Below are 21,456 nucleotides of genomic sequence, written 5' to 3' on the forward strand. Positions count from 1 at the left end.
GACTCATCACTAAAATTCCCAGTGGATTCTCTCTCAGTGACCACTCATTACCCTCTGACCTCAGAGTCTCCACAAGGCCATAATGTGTAGGAACAGAAGTAGGCCATTCAGCCCATCAAGTCGGCTCCACCATTCAATGAGATCATGACTGATGTGATACGATAATCCTTAACTCCACTTTCCCGTCTTAACCCCATAACCCTCGATTCCCTTACTGGTTAAAAATCTGTCAATCTCAGCCTTGAACGTACTTAACGACCCAACCTCTACAGCCCTCTGCGGGAAAGAATTCCACAGATTCACTCCCCTCTGAGAGAAGAAATTCCTCCTCATCTCTGTGTTAAATGGGCGACCCCCTCACTGTGAGATTCTGTCCTCTGGTCCCAGACTTTCCCACACGGGGAAACAACCTCTCAGCATCGACCCTGTCAAACCTCCTGAGGATCCGATACATCTCAATAAGGTCACGTCTCATTCTTCTAAACTCCAACGAGTACAGACCCAATCTCTTTCCTTCAATCAGGGGACCAAAACCATTCACAGTATTCCAGCTGTGGTCTAACTAGTGCCTTGTATAGTTTTAGCAAGACTTCACTATTTTTATATTCCATTTCCTTTGAAATAAAGGGCAACATTCCATTTGCCTTCCCTATTACCAGCTGAACTTGCTGCAAGCTTGTAGTGATTTATGCACAAGGACCCCCCCAAATCCCTCCGTGCTGCAGCTTTCTGCGGTCTTTCTCCATTTAAATAATATTCCTTTATTCTTCCTACCAAACTGCGCAACTTCACATTTTCCTACATTATATTCCACCTGCCAAGTTTTTGCTCACTCACCTGGCCCGTCTATATCTCTCTTTGTGTCATCCTCACCACTTCCATTCCCAACTTTTTTTTATTCATTCGTGGGACATGGGTGTCGTTGGCTGGGCCAGCATTTATTGCCCATCCCTAGTTGCCTGAGGGCAGTTGAGAGTCAACCACATTGCTGTGGCTCTGGAGTCACAAGTAGGCCAGACCAGGTAAGGATGACAGATTTCCTTCCCTAAAGAGGCACGGTGGCACAGTGGTTAGCACTGCTGCCTCACCGCGCCAGAGACCCATGTTCGATTCCCGGCCTTGGGTCACTGTCTGTGTGGAGTTTGCATGTTCTCCCCGTGTCTGCTTGGGTTTCCTCCGGGTGCTCCGGTTTCCTCCCACAGTTGGAAAGACGTGCTGGTTAGGTGCATTGACCATGCTAGATTCTCCCTCAGTGTAGCTGAACAGGCACCGGAGTGAGGCAACTAGGGAATTTTCACAGTAACTTCATTGCAGTGTTAATGTTAGCCTACTTGTGACTAATAAATAAATAAGTGAACCGGATGGGTTTTTCCGACAATGGTTTCATGGTTATCAGTAGATTCTTAAATCCAGATTGCTTTTAATTGAATTCAAATTCCACCATCTGCCGTGGCGGGATTTGAACCTGAGTCCCCAGAACATTAGCTGGGTTTCTGGATTAATAGTCTGGCGATAATCCCACGAGGCCATTGCCTGCCCAACCTACCTGTGTGTCATCCTCAAACTTGGCAAAAGTACATTCACTTCCCTCGTCCAAGTCATTAATGTATATTGTAAATAATTGTGGACCCAGCGCTGATCCCTAGTTACAGGTTACCATCCTGAAAATTCCCTCTCTTATCCCAACTCTCTGCCTTCTGTCAGTTAGCTAATCCTGGATCCGCGTTTCTCAGGCGGTCAGTGAGTTGTGGTCATGGCGGCTATACCTGGATAATCAGCATGTCCTGTCTCAGGTCATCACCATGTTTGAAAATGATGCCCACAGGTTGGCACTGAGTGCCAGTGGGATCTTCACAGGAGAACTCCAACCACAGAGGCTTCTTCTTAGAGGCCATGATCTTACAGCGGTCAATCTATGGAGAAGCAGGAGAACAGTCAACAACAACAACTTACATTTATATAGCACCCTGGACATTGTCAAAAAACAGAATTCATATCAAACATTTGATATCGGGCCAATAAAACAAGACCTTACAACCAGTGACCAAAATTCTGGATGATGATTTGATTTGATTTATTATTGTCACATGTATTAACATACAGTGAAAAGTATTGTTTCTTCCGCGCTCTCCAGCCAAAGCATACCGTTCATAGAGAAGGAAAGGAGAGTGTGCAGAATGTAGTGTTACAGTCATAGCTAGGGTGTAGAGAAAGGTCAGTTTCACAGGATGAGAGTGAGGTCAGGGTTGGAGAGATTTAGGGAGGGAATTCCTGAGCTTGGGATCCAGGGAGCTGAAGGCACGGCCTCCAATGGTGGCGCGGTTAAAATCAGGAATAAAAACAGAAAATGCTGGAAAGCCTCAGCGTCTCTGGAGAGAGAGAAACAGAGTTAACGTTTCGAGTCCAAAATGAGTCTCTGACCTTTTCAATTCTGTTGAAGGCTCACACAGACTTGAAACATCAGGCAGGATCTTCCAGCCGCTCTCACCCCCGGAGCCGGGAAATCCCGCCCGAGGTCAACAGACCTTTCCATGATCCACCCCTCGCCCCCGCTCCGATTCCCGTGGCGGGCGGGATGGTAAAATTCGCCGCATTCACTCTTTCTCTCTTCACAGACGCTGCCGGGCCTGCAGAGTTTTCTGTTTTTATTTCCGATTTGCAGCATTCGCGGTATTTTGCTTTGATTGAAGTCAGAGTTGGGAGAGTGCAGAGATCTCGGAGGGTTGTGGGGCTGGAGGGGGTTACAGAGATAAGGAGGGGCAAAGACATGGAAGAGAATTGTAAAGATCCAGGTGTTGCTGTGAATGTCGGTCACACAAGGAGAGAAATGGTGAGAAACCCCAACAGTCAGTCCACCGCGTGAGGCATCACTGATGTTCTGGAATGGTTTCCGAGTCCGCGATTACACTGGGCTCAGACTCTAACCGGGTGACCGAGGAAAGACCCTGCCCCTGATACAACGCTAATAAAACAGTGGGAGAGGCGCAAGGAACAAATGGACTGTTCTCTGCTTAACCTCTCCATTAAGAGGTTTAACAACACCAGGTTAAAGTCCAACAGGTTTATTTGGTAGCAAATGCTACATCATATCATAACCTCTCCAGGACAGGATCCAGAGCAGCAAGCCTGGCTTCCAGCTCTCTGATCAATCAGCATCAAGCATGTGGGATCTTGCTGAACTGTGTCACATTTAAAATTTATTTATTAGTGTCACAAGTAGGCTTGCATTAACACTGCAATGAAGTTACTGTGAAAATCCCCCAGTCACCACACTCCGGCGCTTGTTTGAGTACACTGAGGGAGAATTTAGTATGGCCAATGTACTTAACCAGCAAGTCTTTCGGACTGTGGGAGGAAACTGGAGCACCGAGAGGAAACCCACGCAGACACGGGGAGAACGTGCGGACTCCGCACAGACAGTGACCCAAGTCGGGAATCGAACCCGGTTCCCTGGCGCTGTGAGGCAGCAGCACTAACCCGCTGTGCCACCATGCCGCCCTTGCCAGATTGTGTAGTGATGGTTTTGTTTCTCACCAGGATGCTGGCAGCCTTGATGTGGGGGTCGTAGGGAGCCAGAAAGTCCTGGGGGAGCTCAGTGTTCCTCAACATCTCCTGGACCAGGCTGTTAGCTGCAATGAGAAAGAAAAAGGTCGACGTGGCTGTGAGGCTGCGGCGCTGCTCTGCCACTTCCCACACAACTCACTGCGGCTGACCAGCTTGTGTGAGGAGCCAAACCATAAGACACAGGAGCAGAATTAGGCCACTCGGCCCATCGAGTCTGCTCCGCCATTCAATCATGGCTGATATTTTTCTCATCCCCATTCTCCTGCCTTTTCCCCATAACCCCTGATCCCCGAATTAATCAAGAACCTATCTATCTCTGTCTTAAAGACACTCAATGACCCGGCCTCCACAGCCTTCTGCGGCAAAGAGTTCCACAGATTCACCACTCTCTGGCTGAAGAAATTCCTCCTTATCTCTGTTTTAAAGGGTCGTCCCTTTAGCCTGAGGTTGTGCCCTCGGGTTCTAGTTTTTCCTACTAGTAGAAACATCCTCTCCACGTCCACCCTATCCAGGCCTCGCAGTATCCTGTAAGTTTCAATAAGATCCCTCCTCATCCTTCTAAACTCCAATGAGTACAGACCCAGAGTCCTCAACCGTTCCTCATACGACAAACTCTTCATTCCAGGGATCATTCTTGTGAATCTCCTCCGGACCCTTTCCAAGGCCAGCACATCCTTCCTTAGATACAGGGTCCAAAACTACTCACAATATTCCAAATGGGGTCTGACCAGAGCCTTATAGAGACCTCAGAACAACATCCCTGCTCTTGTATTCACGCCCTCTCGACATGAATGCTAACATTGCATTTGCCTTCCTAACTGCCGACTGAAATTACACGTTGGGCAGCACTCCCTCTCAACTCCCTGTCAACATCGCTCAGGTTTCAAACACACACAAGGGAATAGCGTCCATAATCCAGACTGACACTCCCAGTGCAGTACTGAGGGAGTGCCGCACTGTCAGAAAGTCGGTACTGAGGGAGTGCCGCACTGTCAGAGGGTCACTACTGAGGGAGTGCCGCACTGTCAGAGGGTCAGTGCTGAGAGAGTGCCGCACTGTCAGAGGGTCAGTACTGAGGGAGTGCCGCACTGTCAGAGGGTCAGTGCTGAGAGAGTGCCGCACTGTCAGAGGGTCAGTACTGAGGGAGTGCTGCACTGTCAGAGGGTCAGTGCTGAGAGAGTGCCGCACTGTCAGAGGGTCAGTGCTGAGAGAGTGCCGCACTGTCAGAGGGTCAGTACTGAGGGAGTGCTGCACTGTCAGAGGGTCAGTACTGAGGGAGTGCTGCACTGTCAGAGGGTCGGTACTGAGGGAGTGCTGCACTGTCAGAGGGTCGGTACTGAGGGAGTGCCGCACTGTCAGATGGACGTAATGGCATTACCACTCTGCCAACATCTGTCCAGAGGCCTGAGGCCTGTTTCCCTACAGATGAGTTGGGGAATCCAGCAGGTTGTGGGGCCTATTCCTCTAGGCCTCATGGGTGCGGACACAGCCTGGGAGTTAGTGGATTTCCCTGTGCTCTACAGCCTGCCCTTCCCAGTACACATTGTGCCCCCTCCCAACTCCCCCCAAACAATCAGCACTCCCACTCCTCTGCAGTCACCTCCCTGCCCCTGTACCCCCACCACATTCCCTCCCCGCCCCTGTACCCCCACCACATTCCCTCCCCGTCCCTGTACCCCCACCACATTCCCTCCCCATCCCTGTACCCCCACCACATTCCCTCCCCGTCCCTGTACCCCCACCACATTCCCGCGCCAACCTTCCCTCCCCTCCCATTCTTTCCAGGTGGGTCTCAGTGAGACAGGCAGCTCAAACTTTTATTCTGGGTGGGTGAGCTGACCTCCGACCTCTGTGAGAGGCTACTCACCATTGGGTGGGAGATCGCTCTTCTCCGGAATCATCTTTTTGATCTCGGTGGCCACCTGGCTGAGACCTTGGACCAGCTGAACCTGTTTGCCAAATCCCTCCAACATAGACTTCCCACAGGCAATCAGATAAGCCTCCAGGATGACAGCGAAACGGTCACAGAAATAGGGAGATCCAGTCACCTCACACCGCAGATACCAGAAGAAAAAATGGCCAATCCGCTTACTCTGCGGGAAACAGAGGGCACTGAGATAGCAGAGAGGCAAAAAAATACATGGACTCTGAAATCTCTCTGCATCTCCATTAATTCAACACTTCTGAAAGTCATTGCCCGGGTAATACCGCTCCCCACACAGTCAGCGTGGGGGTTCAACACCCATCCCAGTGACTGGAGCACGAAATCCTGACCACAAGGTCACAGGTGCAGTGCTGAGGGAGTGCTGCACTGTCACAGGGTCAGTACTGAGGGAGTGCCGCACTGTCAGAGGGTCAGTGCTGAGGGAGTGCTGCACTGTCAGAGGGTCAGTACTGAGGGAGTGCCGCACTGTCAGAGGGTCAGTACTGAGTGAGTGCTGCACTGTCAGAGGGTCAGTACTGAGGGGGTGCCGCACTGTCAGAGGGTCAGTACTGAGGGAGTGCCGCACTGTCAGAGGGTCAGTACTGAGGGAGTGCCGCACTGTCAGAGGGTCAGTACTGAGGGAGTGCCGTATTGTCAGAGGGTCAGTACTGAGGGAGTGCTGCACTGTCAGAGGGTCAGTACTGAGGGAGTGCCGCGCTGTCAGAGGGTCATTATTGAGGGAGTGCCGCACTGTCAGTTCAAAGAATCATAGAATCCTACAGTGCAGAAGGAGGCCATTCGGCCCATTGAGTCTGCACCGACCACAATCCCACCCAGGCCCTATCCTCATAACCCCATGCATTTAGTTAGCCCAGCTAGTCCCCCTGACACTGAGGGGCAATTTAACATGGCCAATCAACCTAACCCGTACATCTTTCAGACTGTTGGAGGAAACCGGAGCACCCGGAGGAAACCCACGCAGACACGGGGAGAATGTGCAAACTCCACACAGACAGTGACCCAAGCCGGGAATCGAACCTGGGTCCCTGGCGTTCTGAGGCAACAGTGCTAACCACTGTGCCTCCGAGCCGCCCCCCTATTTATCCCCTGCTTAATGTTATTAAAATTGATGATCTCATTGCTGTTTCTGGGATCTTGCTGTGCACAATTTCTCTGCTGTGTTTTCTGCATTACGACAGTGATGACACTTCGGGTAAGTATTTTTTTGGGATGTGGTGAGTTGGTGAAAGTGTGAATTGGAACGTCGGGTTTTCCCGGGAGCTCGGTGAGGAGTTGCTGTGGGGACGGGGATGAACATTGTGATGTGTTACTGCAGTCAGCTCACTGCCTGTGTTAGACACTCACCCTTAATGCACAGCGAATCAGAAACCTCGCTAACGCACTGTCGTGATACGGTTCAAACTTCAACGCCTAAAAAAAACAGACAACAAACAACAGCTGAGAAAGCAGTGTGAATGGCCAGCCTTTCCCCACCAAGTCTCAGCCTCCCCCCTGATGCCCACAGCCACGCCAGGGAAGGGGGGGGGGGGGGGGCAACATCACCCCCACTCTCCTGGGTCAGGGTTTCGAGATGCTTCCAGCACCCTTATCAGGCTGACGAGAGCAGCCTGGGAGGTGGGATGGGTCAGCAATGCTTCATTTACACTGAATGTCCACCCCATACCAACCCCAGTCTGAATGAGAGGGGAAGCTGCCACTCTCTGTCTGAAAGGGAGCAAGCGAGGGGAAAGAGGCTTTTGCGGGAAGTCCTGAGCTTAGGGCCCCAGGCAGCTGGAGGCTCGGCTACCAATGTTGGAGTGATGTAAATCGAGGATACACAAGAGGCTGGAATTGGAGGAGATTGGGGAGGATTGTGGGAGCAGAGGTGATTACAGCGATGGGGGAGGCGGGGGGGGGGGGGGGGGGGGGGGGGGGGGGGCGGGGGGGGGGGTCGGAGACCGGGGAGGGATTTGAAAACAAGGGTGAGAACTTTAAACTCAAAATGTTGCTTCATCAGGAACCAGTGTAAGCCGACTAAGAACTTTCTTTATTTCCAGCATTTTGACAGGGTAAACTCACTCTCACTGTGGAATCAGAGCAGTTAATTTGGTGATGAACCGGTGCGGTGACAATAATCCCTCCCACAATGTCAACAAAATGAAGGAGATTGTCATCGATTTCAGGAAGCGTAAAGGAGAACATGCCCCTGTCTACATCAACGGGGGGTGAAGTAGAAAGGGTCGAGAGCTTCAGGTTTTTAGATGTCCAGATCACCAACAACCTGTCCTGGTCCCCCCATGCCGACACTATAGTTAAGAAAGCCCACCAACGCCTCTACTTTCTCAGAAGACTGAGGAAATTTGGCATGTCAGCTACGACTCTCACCATAGATGCACCATAGAAAGCATCCTTTCCAGATGCATCACAGCTTGGTATGGCTCCTGCTCTGCCCAAGACCGCATAAAACTACAAAGGGTCGTGAATGAAGCCCAGTCCATCACGCAAACCAACCTCCCATCCATTGACTTTATTTATACTTCCCGCCGCCTCAGAAAAGCAGCCAGCGTAATTAATACCCCACGCACCCCGGACATTCTCTCTTCCACCTTCTTCCATCGGGATAAAGATACAAAAGTCTGAGGTCGCGTACCGACTGACTCAAGAACAGATTCTTCCCTGCTGCTGTCAGACTTTTGAATGGACCTACCTCACATTAAGTTGATCTTTCTCTACATCCTAGCTATGACTGTAACACTACATTCTGCACTCTCTCCTTTCCTTCTCTATGAACGGTATGCTTTGCCTGTTTAGCGTGCAAGAAACAATACTTTTCACTGTATGTTAATACATGTGACAATAATTAATCAAATCAACTAAAAAAATAGTTGACTGGTTTAATCTGGTTACTAGGCCAGTAATCCCGGATCAGGTCTCTTTTCAATGCAGCCAAGGGCAAACGGAGTGCGCCAAGGTTCGGAGTGCAAGCTTGGAGTTTGGTAAGTGGGGAATTTGGTACGTGAGGAGTTTGGTGAGAGGGCGATTTGGTGAAGGGGGTAAGAGGTGTTTATTTCTCTTTGCTTTTTCTATCTTTCTCACTATTTACAATTGGTAGTTACTCTATGACAGGGAAAGGAATTAGCTGTTTGGCGTGAATCTGGTAAGTGGGAAACCTCTACTCTTTCCCTGGGGTTTTAAATTGTGCACAACACGGTGGTTATTTTATAAAATATATTACAGCATCATGAATAATGAAATAATTTAATGAAGCAATTATTTAAAACGCAATAAGGATGGTGGGACCGGTGATGTGGCAAGGCTGCAGCATGTGGGAGTTCTTGGAGAACACGGTTTGCAGCTTGAGAAGCTTCAGCTCAGAATCATCTAGCCGGAGGCTGAGCTGCAGACACTGCGTCACATCAGGGAGGGAGGGAGTTACCTGGTGGCAGTCACACTCATTAGGATCGAATCTTTCGGCTTGGGAAATGGTCAGGGACAGGAGAGTGTGATTGTAGCTGAGGCAGGCAAGACCCACCGAGCAGGAGTGTCAGCCTCTGCGATTGTCCAACAGGGTTGAGGTTCTTTCAGTTTGTTTGGATGAGAATGGGGGCTGCAGAGTGGATGATTTGGAGTTGGGGACCAAGTGCACTGTGTCAAAATTTGCAGATGACACTAAGTTGAGTGGCAGAGCAAAGTGTGCAGAGGACGCTGAAAGTCTGCAAAGGGATATAGATAGTCTAAGTGAGTGGGCGAGGGTCTGGCAGCTGGAGTACAATGTTGGTAAATGTGAGGTCATCCATTTTGGTAGGAATAACAACAAAATGGACTATTATTTAAATGGTAAAAAATTGCAGCATGCTGCTGTGCAGAGGGACCTGGGTGTCCTTGTGCATGATCACAAAAAGTTGGTTTGCAGGTGCAGCAGATAATTAAGAAGGCAATTGGAATTTTGTCCTTCATTACTAGAGGGAGGAGTTTAAAAACAGCAAGGTTATGTTGCAGCTGTATAAGGTGCTGGTGAGGCCACACCTGGAGTACTGTGTACAGTTTTGGTCTCCTTACTTGAGAAAGGATATACTGACACTGGAGGGGATGCAGAGAAAATTCAATAGGATGATTCCGGAGTTGAGAGGGTTGGCTTATGAGGAAAGACTATGCTCATTGGAATTCAGAAGAGTGAGAGGGGACCTTATAGAAACATATAAGATTCTGAAAGGGATAGATAAGTTAGAAGCAGGAAGGTTGTTTCCACTGGCGGGTGAAACTAGAACTAGGGGGCATGGCCTCAAAATAAGGGGGAGTAGATTTAGGACTGAGTTGAGGAGGAACTTCTTCACACAAAGGGTTGTGAATCTGTGGAATTCCCTGACCAATGAAGCAGTTGAGGCTACCTCATTGAATGTTTTTAAGGCGAGGAAAGATAAATTTTTGAACAGTAAAGGGATTAAGGGTTATGGTGAGCGGGCGGGTAAGTGGAGCTGAGTCCACAAAAAGATCAGCCATGATCTTATTGAATGGCGGAGCAGGCTCAAGGGGCCAGATAGCCTACTCCTGCTCCTAGTTCTTCTGGGTTGACTGACGTTGGCACTGTGGTACAGGAAGCCATTCAAGTGGGGGGAGCACATAAGAAGCTAATGGTAGGAGGGGGACAGTGTAGTGAGGGGGATTGACACTGTTCTCTGTTGCAAGGACTAAGAGTCCAGACGGCTGTGTTGCCTGCCTGATGCCAGGGTTCAGGACATCTGCTCCGGGCTGGAGGGGAACTTGCAGTGGGAGAGGGAGGTCCCGTTGTCATGGTCTATGTAGGTGCCGGTGACATAGGCAGAATGAGGAAACAGGTTCTTCATAGAGAGTTTGAGGAACGAGACACTAAATTAAACAACAGAACCTCCAAGATTATAATCTCTGGATTATTATCTGAGCCACGTGCAAATTGGCAAAGGGTACATAAAATTAAAGAGCTGAATACGTGGCCCAAAGACTGGTGTGGGAGAAGTGACTTTTGGTTTGTGGGGTAGTGGGGAAAGTGGAGGCCGTAGTGTTGGGACAGCCTACAACTGAACTGTGCTGAGACCAGTGTTCTTGCAAACTACATAACTAGGGGAGTAGAGAGGGCTTTAAACTAAATAGATGGCGGATGGTTCTGAAGAGGAGAAATGTGGGTGTGGTGGACTTCAGTTGTGCCTTTGTCCTGCCTGGACCACCGTTGTGTGTTTGTCCTGCCTGGACACATCCCCTACCGGCTCCTCCCCTTGTCACCTAGTATAAAGGTGGCTGTTTCCTCCCCCTTGTTCAGTTCGGGTCGGTTATCTGTTGGGATATGCTCCTAGTTCTGTAATGAATAAAAGCCTACAGTTGTCTTGGCACACAAGTAGTCTTTTGCCTAATTGATAGCGCATCAGTGGGTTTACAAAGCAAACATATATCATAGAGTCATAGAGGTTTACAGCATGGAAACAGGCCCTTCGGCCCAACTTGTCCATGCCGCCCTTATTTCATTTTTATACTCCGAAGCTAATCCCAATTGCCTGCATTTGGCCCATATCCCTCTATACCCATCGCATTCATGTAACTATCTAAATGCTTTTTAAAAGATAAAATTGTACCCGCCTCTACTACTACCTCTGGCAGCTTGTTCCAGATACTCACCACCCTCTGTGTGAAAAAATTACCCATCTGGACACTTTTGTATCTCTCCCCACTCATCTTAAACTTATGCCCTCTAGTTTTAGACTCCCCTACCTTTGGGAAAAGATATTGACTATCTACCTTGTCTATGCCCCTCATTATTTTATAGACTTCTATAAGGTCACCCCTCAGCCTCCTACACTCCAGAGAAAAAAGCCCCAGTCTATTCAGCCTCTCCTTATAACTCAATCCATCAAGTCCTGGTAGCACCCTAGTAAATCTTTTCTGCACTCTTTCTAGTTTAATAATATCCTTTCTATAATAGGGTGACCAGAACTGCACACAGTATTCCAAGTGTGGCCTTACCAATGTCTTGTACAACTTCAACAAGACGTCCCAACTCCTGTATTCAATGTTCTGACCGATGAAACCAAGCATGCCGAATGCCTTCTTCACCACTTTGTCCACCTGTGACTCCACTTTCAAGGAGCTATGAACATGTACCCCGAGATCTCTTTGTTTTGTAACTCTCCCCAACACCCTACCATTAACTGAGTAAGTCCTGCCCTGGTTCAATCTACCAAAATGCATCACCTCACATTTGTCTAAATTAAACTCCATCTGCCATTCGTCAGCCCACTGGCCCAATTGATCAAGATCCCGCTACAATTGGAGATAACCTTCTTCACTGTCCACCATGCCACCAACGGTGGCCCATATCCCTCTAAACCCATCGTACCCATGTAACTATCTAAATGCTTTTTAAAAGATAAAATTGTACGCGCCTCTACTATTTCCTCTGGCAGCTTGTTCCAGACACTATTCCAGAGGGGCAATTTTTTCACACAGAGGGTGGTGAGTGTGGAGTGGCTGAGGAGTTCAGCATGAAAGATGGTTGATCAACATTGGCAGACATTTATGCAAATAATTCATAACTCACAACTAAATCCCAGTGAGGAAGAAAGATTTTCGGAAGGGGATAAGTCAATCATGGTTAACCAAGGAAATTAGGATAAGATTAAACAGAAAAATAGATATATACAAAGTGGCAAAGATAGAGGTAAGGCAGAGGATTAGGGAGATTTTGAAAAACAAACAAAAGAAGGCCCAAAAGATAAAGAGGGAGAAGATGAACTACGAGGAAAAACTTGCAAGTAATATATAAATATATAAAATGAATATTTAATATATAAAAAGGAAGAGAGAGGCCAAAGTCAACACAAGCTCCTTAGAGAATGAGACTGGGGAAATAGTAATGGGGAACCAGGAAATGGCAGAGGAATTAAATAAATACTTTGCGTCAGTCTTCACAGTGGAAAACACTAATAACATTCCAAAAATACTAAACAGTCAAGGGAGGGATCAGAAGGGAGGAGGAAATAAATACAATAACTATCCCTACAGAATAAGTACAAGGGAAACTTATGGGGTTAAAGGCTGATAAATCCCCTGGACCTGATGGGTTGCATCCCAGGATATTGAAGGAAGTAACTACAGAGATAGTGGATACACTGTTGGTAATCTTCCAAGAATCCTTAAATTCTGGACAAGCCCCAGAAGATTGTAAAACTGTCAATATAATACCCTTTTCAAAAAGGGAGGGAGAGAAAAACATATATAGGCCAGTTAGCTTAACATCTAACATTGGGAACATGTTACAGTCCATTGTAATAGGGGAGCATTTAGAAATACACAATTATATCGAGCAGAGACAGCGTGGCTTCATGAAGGGGAAATCATGCCTGGCAAATTGATTAGATGATGACACCAAGATTGGTGGAGTAGTGGATGAGGTGGAGGGCTGTTGTAGGCTGCAAAGAGACATAGATAGGATGCAAAGTTGGGCTGAAAAATGGAAAATGGAGTTTAACCCTGATAAATGTGAGGCGATTCATTTTGGTAGGACTAATTTAAATGTGGATTACAGGGCCAAAGGTAGGGTTCTGAAGACTGTGGAGGAACAGAGAGATCTTGGGGTCCATATCCACAGATCTCTAAAGGTTGCCACTCAAGTGGATAGAGCTGTGAAGAAGGTGTGTTAGCTTTTATTAACAGGGGGTTGGAGTTTAAGAGCCGTGGGGTTATGCTGCAACTGTACAGGACCTTGGTGAGACCACATTTGGAATATTGTGTGCAGTTCTGGTCACCTCACTATAAGAAGGATGTGGAAGCGCTGGAAAGAGTGCAGAGGAGATTTACCAGGATGCTGCCTGGTTTGGAAGGTAGGTCTTATGAGGAAAGGTTGAGGGAGCTAGGGCTGTTCTCTCTTGAGCGGAGGAGGCTGAGGGGAGACTTAATAGAGGTTTATAAAATGATGAAGGGGATAAATAGAGTGTACGTTCAAAGACTATTTCCTCGGGTGGATGGAGCTATTACAAGGGGGCATAACTATAGGGTTCATGGTGGGAGATATAGGAAGGATATCAGAGGTAGGTTCTTTACGCAGAGAGTGGTTGGGGTGTGGAATGGACTGCCTGCAGTGATAGTGGAGCAGGCACTTTAGGAACATTTAAGCGGTTATTGGATAGGCACATGGAGCACACCAGGATGATAGGGAGTGGGATAGCTTGATCTTGGTTTCAGATAAAGCTCGGCACAACATCGTGGGCCGAAGGGCCTGTTCTGTGCTGTACTGTTCTATGTTCTATGTTCTATGTATTTCTGTGAAGTGGTAACAATCAGGATAGATAAAGGGGGACCAGTCGATGTAATATACTTGGATTTCCAAAAAACGTTTGATAAGGTACCACACAAAAGGCTGCTTAATAAAATAAGCGCCCATGATGTTGAGGATAGTATATTAGCATGGATAGAGGATTGACTAATTGATAGAAGACAAAGTGTTGGGATAAGAGGGGCATTTTCAAGATGGCAACGTTTGAACCTGGCATTGGAGGCAGTCCAGAGAAGGTCCACTAGTTCGATCCCGGGTATGGAGGGATTTTCTTAAGAGGGGGAGGTTAGAGTCATAGAGGTTTACAGCATGGAAACAGGCCCTTTGGCCCAACTTGTCCATGCTGCCCTTATTTTAAAAAAAAAACCCTAAGCTAATCCCAATTGCCCGCATTTGGCCCATATCCCTCTATACCCATCGTTGAGTAGGTTGGGCCTGTACTCTTTGGAGTTCAGAAGAATGAGAGATGACCTTATTGAGATGTATCAGATTCTCAGGGGGCTTGACAGGGTAGATGCTGAGAGGTTGTTTCCCCTTGTGGGTGAGTCACAGACCAGAGGGCACTGAGTAAGGGGTCACCCATTTAACCCAGAGATGAGGAGGAATTTGTTCTCTCAGAGGGTAGTGAATCTGTGGATTTCTTTCCCGCAGAGGGCTGTAGAAGCTGGGTGGTTAGGTAAGTTCAAGGCTAAGATAGACAGATTTTTAATCAATAAGGGAATCGAGGATTGTGGGGATAAGACGGGGAAGCGGAGTTGAAGATTATATCAGATCAGTCATCATCTCGTTGACTGGCAGAGCAGATTCGATGGGCTGAATGGCCTCCTTCTGCTCCTATGTCTTATGGTCTTATGCCTGTCAGTGTACACAGAGTGATATGTGGATAGGTCCATGTGAATTAAAATATAATCACCAGAGTTTTGGATGATCTCTGCTTTCCAGTGGGGAGGATTTGGCTGGAATTTGTGGAGTCTGGGGGGAGCATGGATGAGGGTTTCAGCCGCGGCTGAGCTGAGGATGAGGTTGGGTAATGTTACAGAGGTTTCACTGAAGCTCAGTCCCAGGTCAATGTGACAGCAAAGCTGTGAACAGACTGGTCTCATCGCAGGCTGTGGCGGTGAGAGTGCGTGGCCAGTGGCTCAGGGACACAGTTTGGAGCAGGAACCAAGTCAAATTGCTTTGATCTTCTCAATATTTATCCCACCCAGAGAACCGCGCATATTCAGTTATTGAATATATTCAAGTTTGAGATTAATACATTTTTGTTTCTAAGAGAATCAAGGAATAAAGTGGACCTGAGGTCAAAAGTTCAGCCATGGGTGATAGAACAGACCTAAGGGGCTGAATGGTCTCCTCTGCTTATATTTCTCATTGTTTTATAAAGTCATGCAGCACAGAGACAGGCCCTTTGGCCCACCATGTCTATGCTGACCATCGAATACCAGTCTATACTAATCCCATTTACCAGCACTTGGCTCATAGCCCACTATGCCTTGACGATTTAAGTGCTCATCCAGATGTTTCTTCAATGTTGCGAGGGTCTCTGCCTCCACCACCCTCTCAGGCAGCACGTTCCATATTTCCACCACCCTCTGAGTGAAAAGATTGTTCCTCAGATCCCCTTCAAGCCACTTACTCCTCACCTCAGCCCTCTGCCCTCTGTTCTGTATTCTTACTCCTGGAGTCATTCTCCAGCATAGGTCCATACCCAGAGGAAAGAGAAGTGATAAAATAGAAACTGGTGTCACCTGTACGAGCTGCAGGAGGTATCTCAGCAGGTGGTCACTGTCTAATTCCTCCAGCCGTTTAACAGATAATGCCCTCACTTTCTCATCAGCAATATCAATGCTGAGGAGTTCCAGAGCAATCGAAATGTCCAGTTCCAGAGGATTCCAGTGGTCAAAGAGCCAGTGAACCTCCTCCACTGCTTTCAGATCTCCCCATTGTACTGTGCTGAGGAATTTGGGCAGTGAAAGGCTGTACTGGCCACAGGCCTCAGTGAATCGTTTCAGTATATTCTGCTTTGCAGCACCCTGGGTGGCCCCAGCCTCTTCATGCTTCACTTCCTCATTTGTTGGGAGGTCCTCATCATCTGACGATTGGTCGATCTTACTGGATCCTAACCTCCTGCTGCTTGGTAAGACCACTGGGTAATTGTACGTGTCCAACACGATACAGATTGCCATCGAGTTCTCAACATCTGGGTTAGTCTTGGATGAGCGTTTGTCTACCTCATGGGTAACAAGACTTTCCTCACGACTTGAGTAAGGCCACATGTGAAGAATGTGTTCGCCTTGCTGAAGGAATGACCGGTGGTCAATCAGGAGGAGATTGACAAAGTAGAGCAGCTTGCTTTTCCCTTTGGACAAATCTCCGTCTTTAGTGGTCGATGGGGCAGACTTTCCTTCCTTTGAGCTGGAGCTCTCCGAGTCCAGTCCATACACTGACAAACTCAACCTCGATCCTTGGGGGATGTTCTTCACCAAGATGTCAAACTCAAGCCAAGTATTCCACAAAATCTCTTCACCGAAAGGCATCGATTGAGACCTTGTGGATGAGAGGACATTCTTTGCGTGATACACAGCGGCCTCCACATATACATTTGGGAGGCTTTTGTTTGGTAGGGTTGGAATGTCCAAACCCACAAGCTTGACACGAAAGTACCGATTACAATCCCAGAGTGACAGAGCCAGAATCTGCTCAATATCCTTGCCTCTGAGGGTCAGTTGGTCATGGGTGGCAGTGAGGCCTGTGCATTGGTCAACCAAAGGCCAGTCCTCAATGTTGGCCTTATCGTCTGCAAAGGGCGGAGAGGGCATCAATGCCAGTCTGAGCTCCTCTTTATTCTTGATGCAGCGCCTGACCCAGATGAAGTCAACCAGCGACCAATTTCCCGTGATGTACTCTTCTCTTCCACAGATCTTCAGGACTAAGCTACCATCAGTATCACTGATTGGCAATTGTCTGTCCACCATCTTCTGTGTGTAGGCATTAATGACCATGTCCGGCGTGTCATAAATGCCCACCTTCATTTTATGACTAGTGCCACTGTAATAGATAGTGACCAGCATCTCCTTGCTGATTTGATTCGCAAAGCTGGTGGGGAGAGGGTTTGAGGCCAGCCAAGGTTCCATTGCATAATCCCGACTGTTGCGATTGTGAATCTCAGTCTTTCTCGCGGCAGTGAGCTTTCGCCGCGCACAGGCCAACTCACTCTGGTCGTTGCTAATGATACTCTGTATATCATAGCCAATCAGATAGGCCAGTTGCTTCCAGAATTCCATGTCCTCTTCTGTCTCCTTGTGTCTTTTTCTGACATAAACCTGACCCTTCTTGGAACCCAAACTCTTCCAGTACTTCACCGAGTCCAGAGTTAGCAGAAACTGCTGATCATCATAAACTTCAAACCAAGTGGGTCCTTTCTTGTATAGGAGTTGATAGGAGTCAGGATTGGAAAGTTGGTAGAAGGAAGGTGTCGCACTTTCATTAATTGCCTTCATCCATATTAATAACCGCAGGTTTCTCACTGTGCTGTTGATGGGTAATTCCACTGTGACCACCTCACTGTGGCCATTGTGGGCTTGTTGTGTTGGCAACACGCAAATGAAGCACATTGAGCCTGAATCAGTGATAGGTCCCGTGTTGCATCGTTTAGTTTCATTCTCACCCTGATCAGCGCTGAATTGATCTGGCAAAGGATCCATGTTCACCTTCTGCAGGCTACAAAATAGACAAAAACCAATCAGCAAATACAGAAAGACATTGCGCCAGCATTTAAATTCAAGACAACTGCCCCTTAACTGGGTAAGAGAGAACAGGAAGGGAATGGATTTATTCTTACACTACTGCAAGGCAGCACAGAGTTATCTTCAAAGCAAAGCTCCCTCTATTGCTACCGTCAATGCCTGGTAACTGTTTCGCTTGTGGGTCCATTGATGGCCGAAAACAGCTTGATGTCAATCTGCATTGAGTGACATTGCACAGAGGTGGATCAATCAGGAGTGTGATGGAATACTCCCCACTTGCCTGGATGGGTGCAGCTCCAACAACACTCAAGAAGCTCGACACCATCCAGGACAAAGCAGCCCATTTGATTGGCACCCCACCCACTGCCTTAAACATGGCACAGTGGCACACTGGTTAGCATTGCTGCCTCACAGCTCCAGGGATCCAGGTCCAATTCCCGGCTTGGGTCACTGTCTGTGTGGAGTCTGCACATTCTCCCTGTGTCTGCGTGAGTTTCCTCCGGGTGCTCCGGTTTCCTCCCACGATCCAAAGATGTGTGGGTTAGGTGCATTGGACATGCTAAATTGTCCCTTAGTGTCCTGGGATGCATAGATTAGAGGTATTAGCAGGGTAAATCTGTGGGGTTACGGGGATAGTGCCTGGGTGGGATTGTTGTCGGTGCAGGCTTGATGGACTGAATGGGCTCCTTCTGCACTGCAGGGATTCTAATATTCTTCCACCAAAGATGAACAGGGGCAGCCGTGTGTACCATTTACAAGTTGCACTGTAGGAACTCACCAAGGCTCCTTTGACAGCACCTTCCAAATTCGTGACCTCTACCATCTAGATGGACAAAGGCAGCAGATACCTGGGAACACCACCACCTGGAGATTCCCCTCCAACTCACTCACCATCCTGACTTGGAAATATATCACCATTCCTTCACTGTTGCTGGGTGAAAATCCTGGAACTCCCTCCCTAACAGCACTGTGGGTGTACCTACACAACATGGACTGCAGCAACTCAAGAAGGTAGCTCACCGCCACTGTCTGAAGGGTAATTAGCGACGGGCAATAAATGCTGGCCAGACAGTGGCGCCCGCGTCCCAATCGTTACTTTCTTTAAGGAACAAGCAGTGTACCTTTTGAGAACAGAGCAGCTGCTTCATGAAGAATGGACCTCCCCAAGGGCCCAGTCCAACATCTCCCAGCAATTACCTGACATCCAAAGAGTTGCAATTTTCAAACAGATTCTGAGACAGGCTTCACAGCGGAGTGAGTATTTCAGTCGCCGCTTTCAGCCTCAAGGCTAGATTAAAGTTCAAACAAGGGACTGAGCTAGGCTTGCTCTTTGAGGGGAACCAGAGATCCTGATGGAGTTGTAAAGTTCCACAGCATTAGGGACGGAATCACCGGCTGAACTGGTATTTATGCGCCGACTGAGTTGAGTTGAAGCTGGGGCGTAAATCACAGCAGTTTCCTCATTCCTCGTTAATCGGTTACCTGTTCTACCAGTTAAACAACAATATCCAATTTCAATAGCGCTTCCCCACTCTCCTTGTATAAAGATGTGTGACCTTTATCTCCCCTTTATCCTCTCTGTGGATAGCTATTGATGTGGAAATGCTGGCGTTGGACTGGGGTAAACACAGTAAGGAGTCTCACAACACCAGGTTAAAGTCCAACAGGTTTATTTGGTAGCAAACGCCACTAGCTTTCGGAGCGCTGCCCCTTCATCAGATGGAGTGGAAATCTGCTATTGCTATTAGCAGCCTTTCCCCTGGTTTCTGTGGCTGTGACTCATCTTTCATTCCCTCACCCTGCAGTATAAATATCTCCCACTTTCTCTGCCTTTTAGCTTTGACAAAGGGTCATCTGGACTCGAAACGTCAGCTCTTTTCTCTCTTTACAGATGCTGCCAGACCCGCTGAGATTTTCCAGCATTTTCTCTTTTGGTTTCAGATTCCAGCATCTGCAGTAATTTGCCTTTATCTCCCCAGTACTTTCACAGGATGCAAATCCCCTCCCTCTGCACACACTGATCTCTTTACTTATTATGAGGGTCTTCACTCCTTGCCCCGAGGAAGACCCCCCCACCGCTCCCCCCTGTGTAGGTAAAGGTCGTCATGATGTGGAGATGCCGGCGTTGGACTGGGGTAAACACAGTAAGAAGTCTCACAACACCAGGTTAAAGTCCAACAGGTTTATTTGGTAGCAAATACCATAAGCTTTCGGAGCACTGCTGGTGCTAGAACAGTGCAGAACAGCTAGTGAGATTCTGCAAGCCCAGGAGGCAAGCTGTGGGGGTTACTGATAATGTGACATAAATCCACACAAGTTCCGCACACATGAGGACGGCCTAAACTGGGATTTTGGATTTATGTCACATTATCAGTAACCCCCACAGCTTGCCTCCTGGGCTTGCAGAATCTCACTAGCTGTTCTGTCTGGAGACAATACACATCTCTTTAACCTGTGTTTAACGTTCCCTCCACCCACATTGTCTGTACCTTTAAGACCTGGTTGGCTGTAGGATTCGCATTCTAATCAGTATTCTGCAACTTGATTTTGTGTCTGTTTGCACGGTTTGAGAGCACATTTCCACTCCATCTGACGAAGGAGCAGTGCTCCGAAAGCTTATGGTATTTGCTACCAAATAAACCTGTTGGACTTTAACCTGGTGTTGTTAGACTCCTTACTGTGGGTACAGGTAGTCATGATGTGGAGATGCCGGCGTTGAACTGGGGTAAACACAGTAAGGGGTCTAACAACACCAGGTTAAATGTAATTGATGAAAACGAACATCTCGCCAAGGCCATCCCCACACCCCCACTTCTCGCCTTCAAACAACCGCACAACCTCAAACAGACCATTGTCCGCAGCAAACTACCCAGCCTTCAGGAGAACAGTGACCATGACACCACATAACCCTGCCACAGCAACCTCTGCAAGACGTGCCGGATCATCGACACAGATGCCATCATCTCATGTGAGAACACCATCCACCAGGTACACGGTACATACTCTTGTGACTCGGCCAATGTTGTCTACCTGATACGCTGCAGGAAAGGATGTCCCGAGGCATGGTACATTGGGGAAACTATGCAGACGCTGCGACAACGGATGAATGAACACCGTTCGACAATCACCAGGCAAGACTGTTCTCTTCCTGTTGGGGAGCACTTCAGCGGTCACGGGCATTCGGCCTCTGATATTCGGGTAAGTGTTCTCCAAGGTGGCCTTCACGACACACGACAGCGCAGAGTCGCTGAGCAGAGACTGATAGCCAGGTTCCGCACACATGAGGACGGCCTCAACCGGGATCTTGGGTTCATGTCACACTATCTGTAACCCCCACAGCTTGCCTGGACTTGCAAAGTCTCACTGGCTGTCCTGGCTGGAGACAATACACATCTCTTTAACCTGTGCTAATGCACTCTCCACTCACATTGTCTGTACCTTTAAGACTTGATTAGCTGTAAATACTGCATTCCAATCATTATTCATTATTCTGTAAATTGGGTACAGGTAGGACATTTGATCATGTCTTTCCTGTACCCATTGGGTTTGAAGTGTCTCACTGGGTGGCAGGCATTCTGACCCCCTCAGTCAGAAAGTCCGGAGCAGACTGAGTGCTGCACGGTTACAGGAACTGGTCTCATAGAATCATAGAATCCCGACCATGCAGAAGAGGCCATTTGGCCCATCAAGCCTCCACCGACCATAAGCACATAAGAACTAGGAGTCGGCCATCTGCCCCTCGAGCCTGCTCCGCCATTCAATAAGATCATGGCTGATCTTTTTGTGGACTCAGCTCCACTTACCCGCCCGCTCACCATAACCCTTAAATAATAGTCCATTTTACTGTTATTCCTACTAAAATGAATCACCCCACATTTGCAAACATTGTACTCCATCTGTCAGACCCTTGCCCACTCACGTAG

The 21,456-nt window shown here is 48.1% G+C and overlaps 1 protein-coding gene across 1 annotated transcript in view; it reads right to left on the reverse strand.

Moving 5' to 3' along the window:
• The window catches only part of LOC144491760 (phosphatidylinositol 4,5-bisphosphate 3-kinase catalytic subunit gamma isoform), a 37,522-nt gene extending 18,596 nt beyond the window's left edge, over positions 1–18,926 (reverse strand). Inside the window, exons 1-6 of the mRNA XM_078210016.1 lie at positions 18,731–18,926; positions 15,536–17,507; positions 6,854–6,919; positions 5,432–5,657; positions 3,535–3,629; positions 1,767–1,913 (exon numbers count right to left, since the gene is read on the reverse strand). Of these exons, the coding sequence (XP_078066142.1) occupies positions 1,767–1,913; positions 3,535–3,629; positions 5,432–5,657; positions 6,854–6,919; positions 15,536–17,491 (2,490 nt within the window). The 5' untranslated portion in view covers positions 17,492–17,507; positions 18,731–18,926. The remainder of the gene's footprint in view (positions 1–1,766; positions 1,914–3,534; positions 3,630–5,431; positions 5,658–6,853; positions 6,920–15,535; positions 17,508–18,730) is intronic.
• Positions 18,927–21,456: the final 2,530 nt, after the last annotated feature.

This window comes from Mustelus asterias, chromosome 3 (genome assembly GCF_964213995.1).
Source record: "Mustelus asterias chromosome 3, sMusAst1.hap1.1, whole genome shotgun sequence".
NCBI lineage: Eukaryota > Metazoa > Chordata > Chondrichthyes > Carcharhiniformes > Triakidae > Mustelus > Mustelus asterias.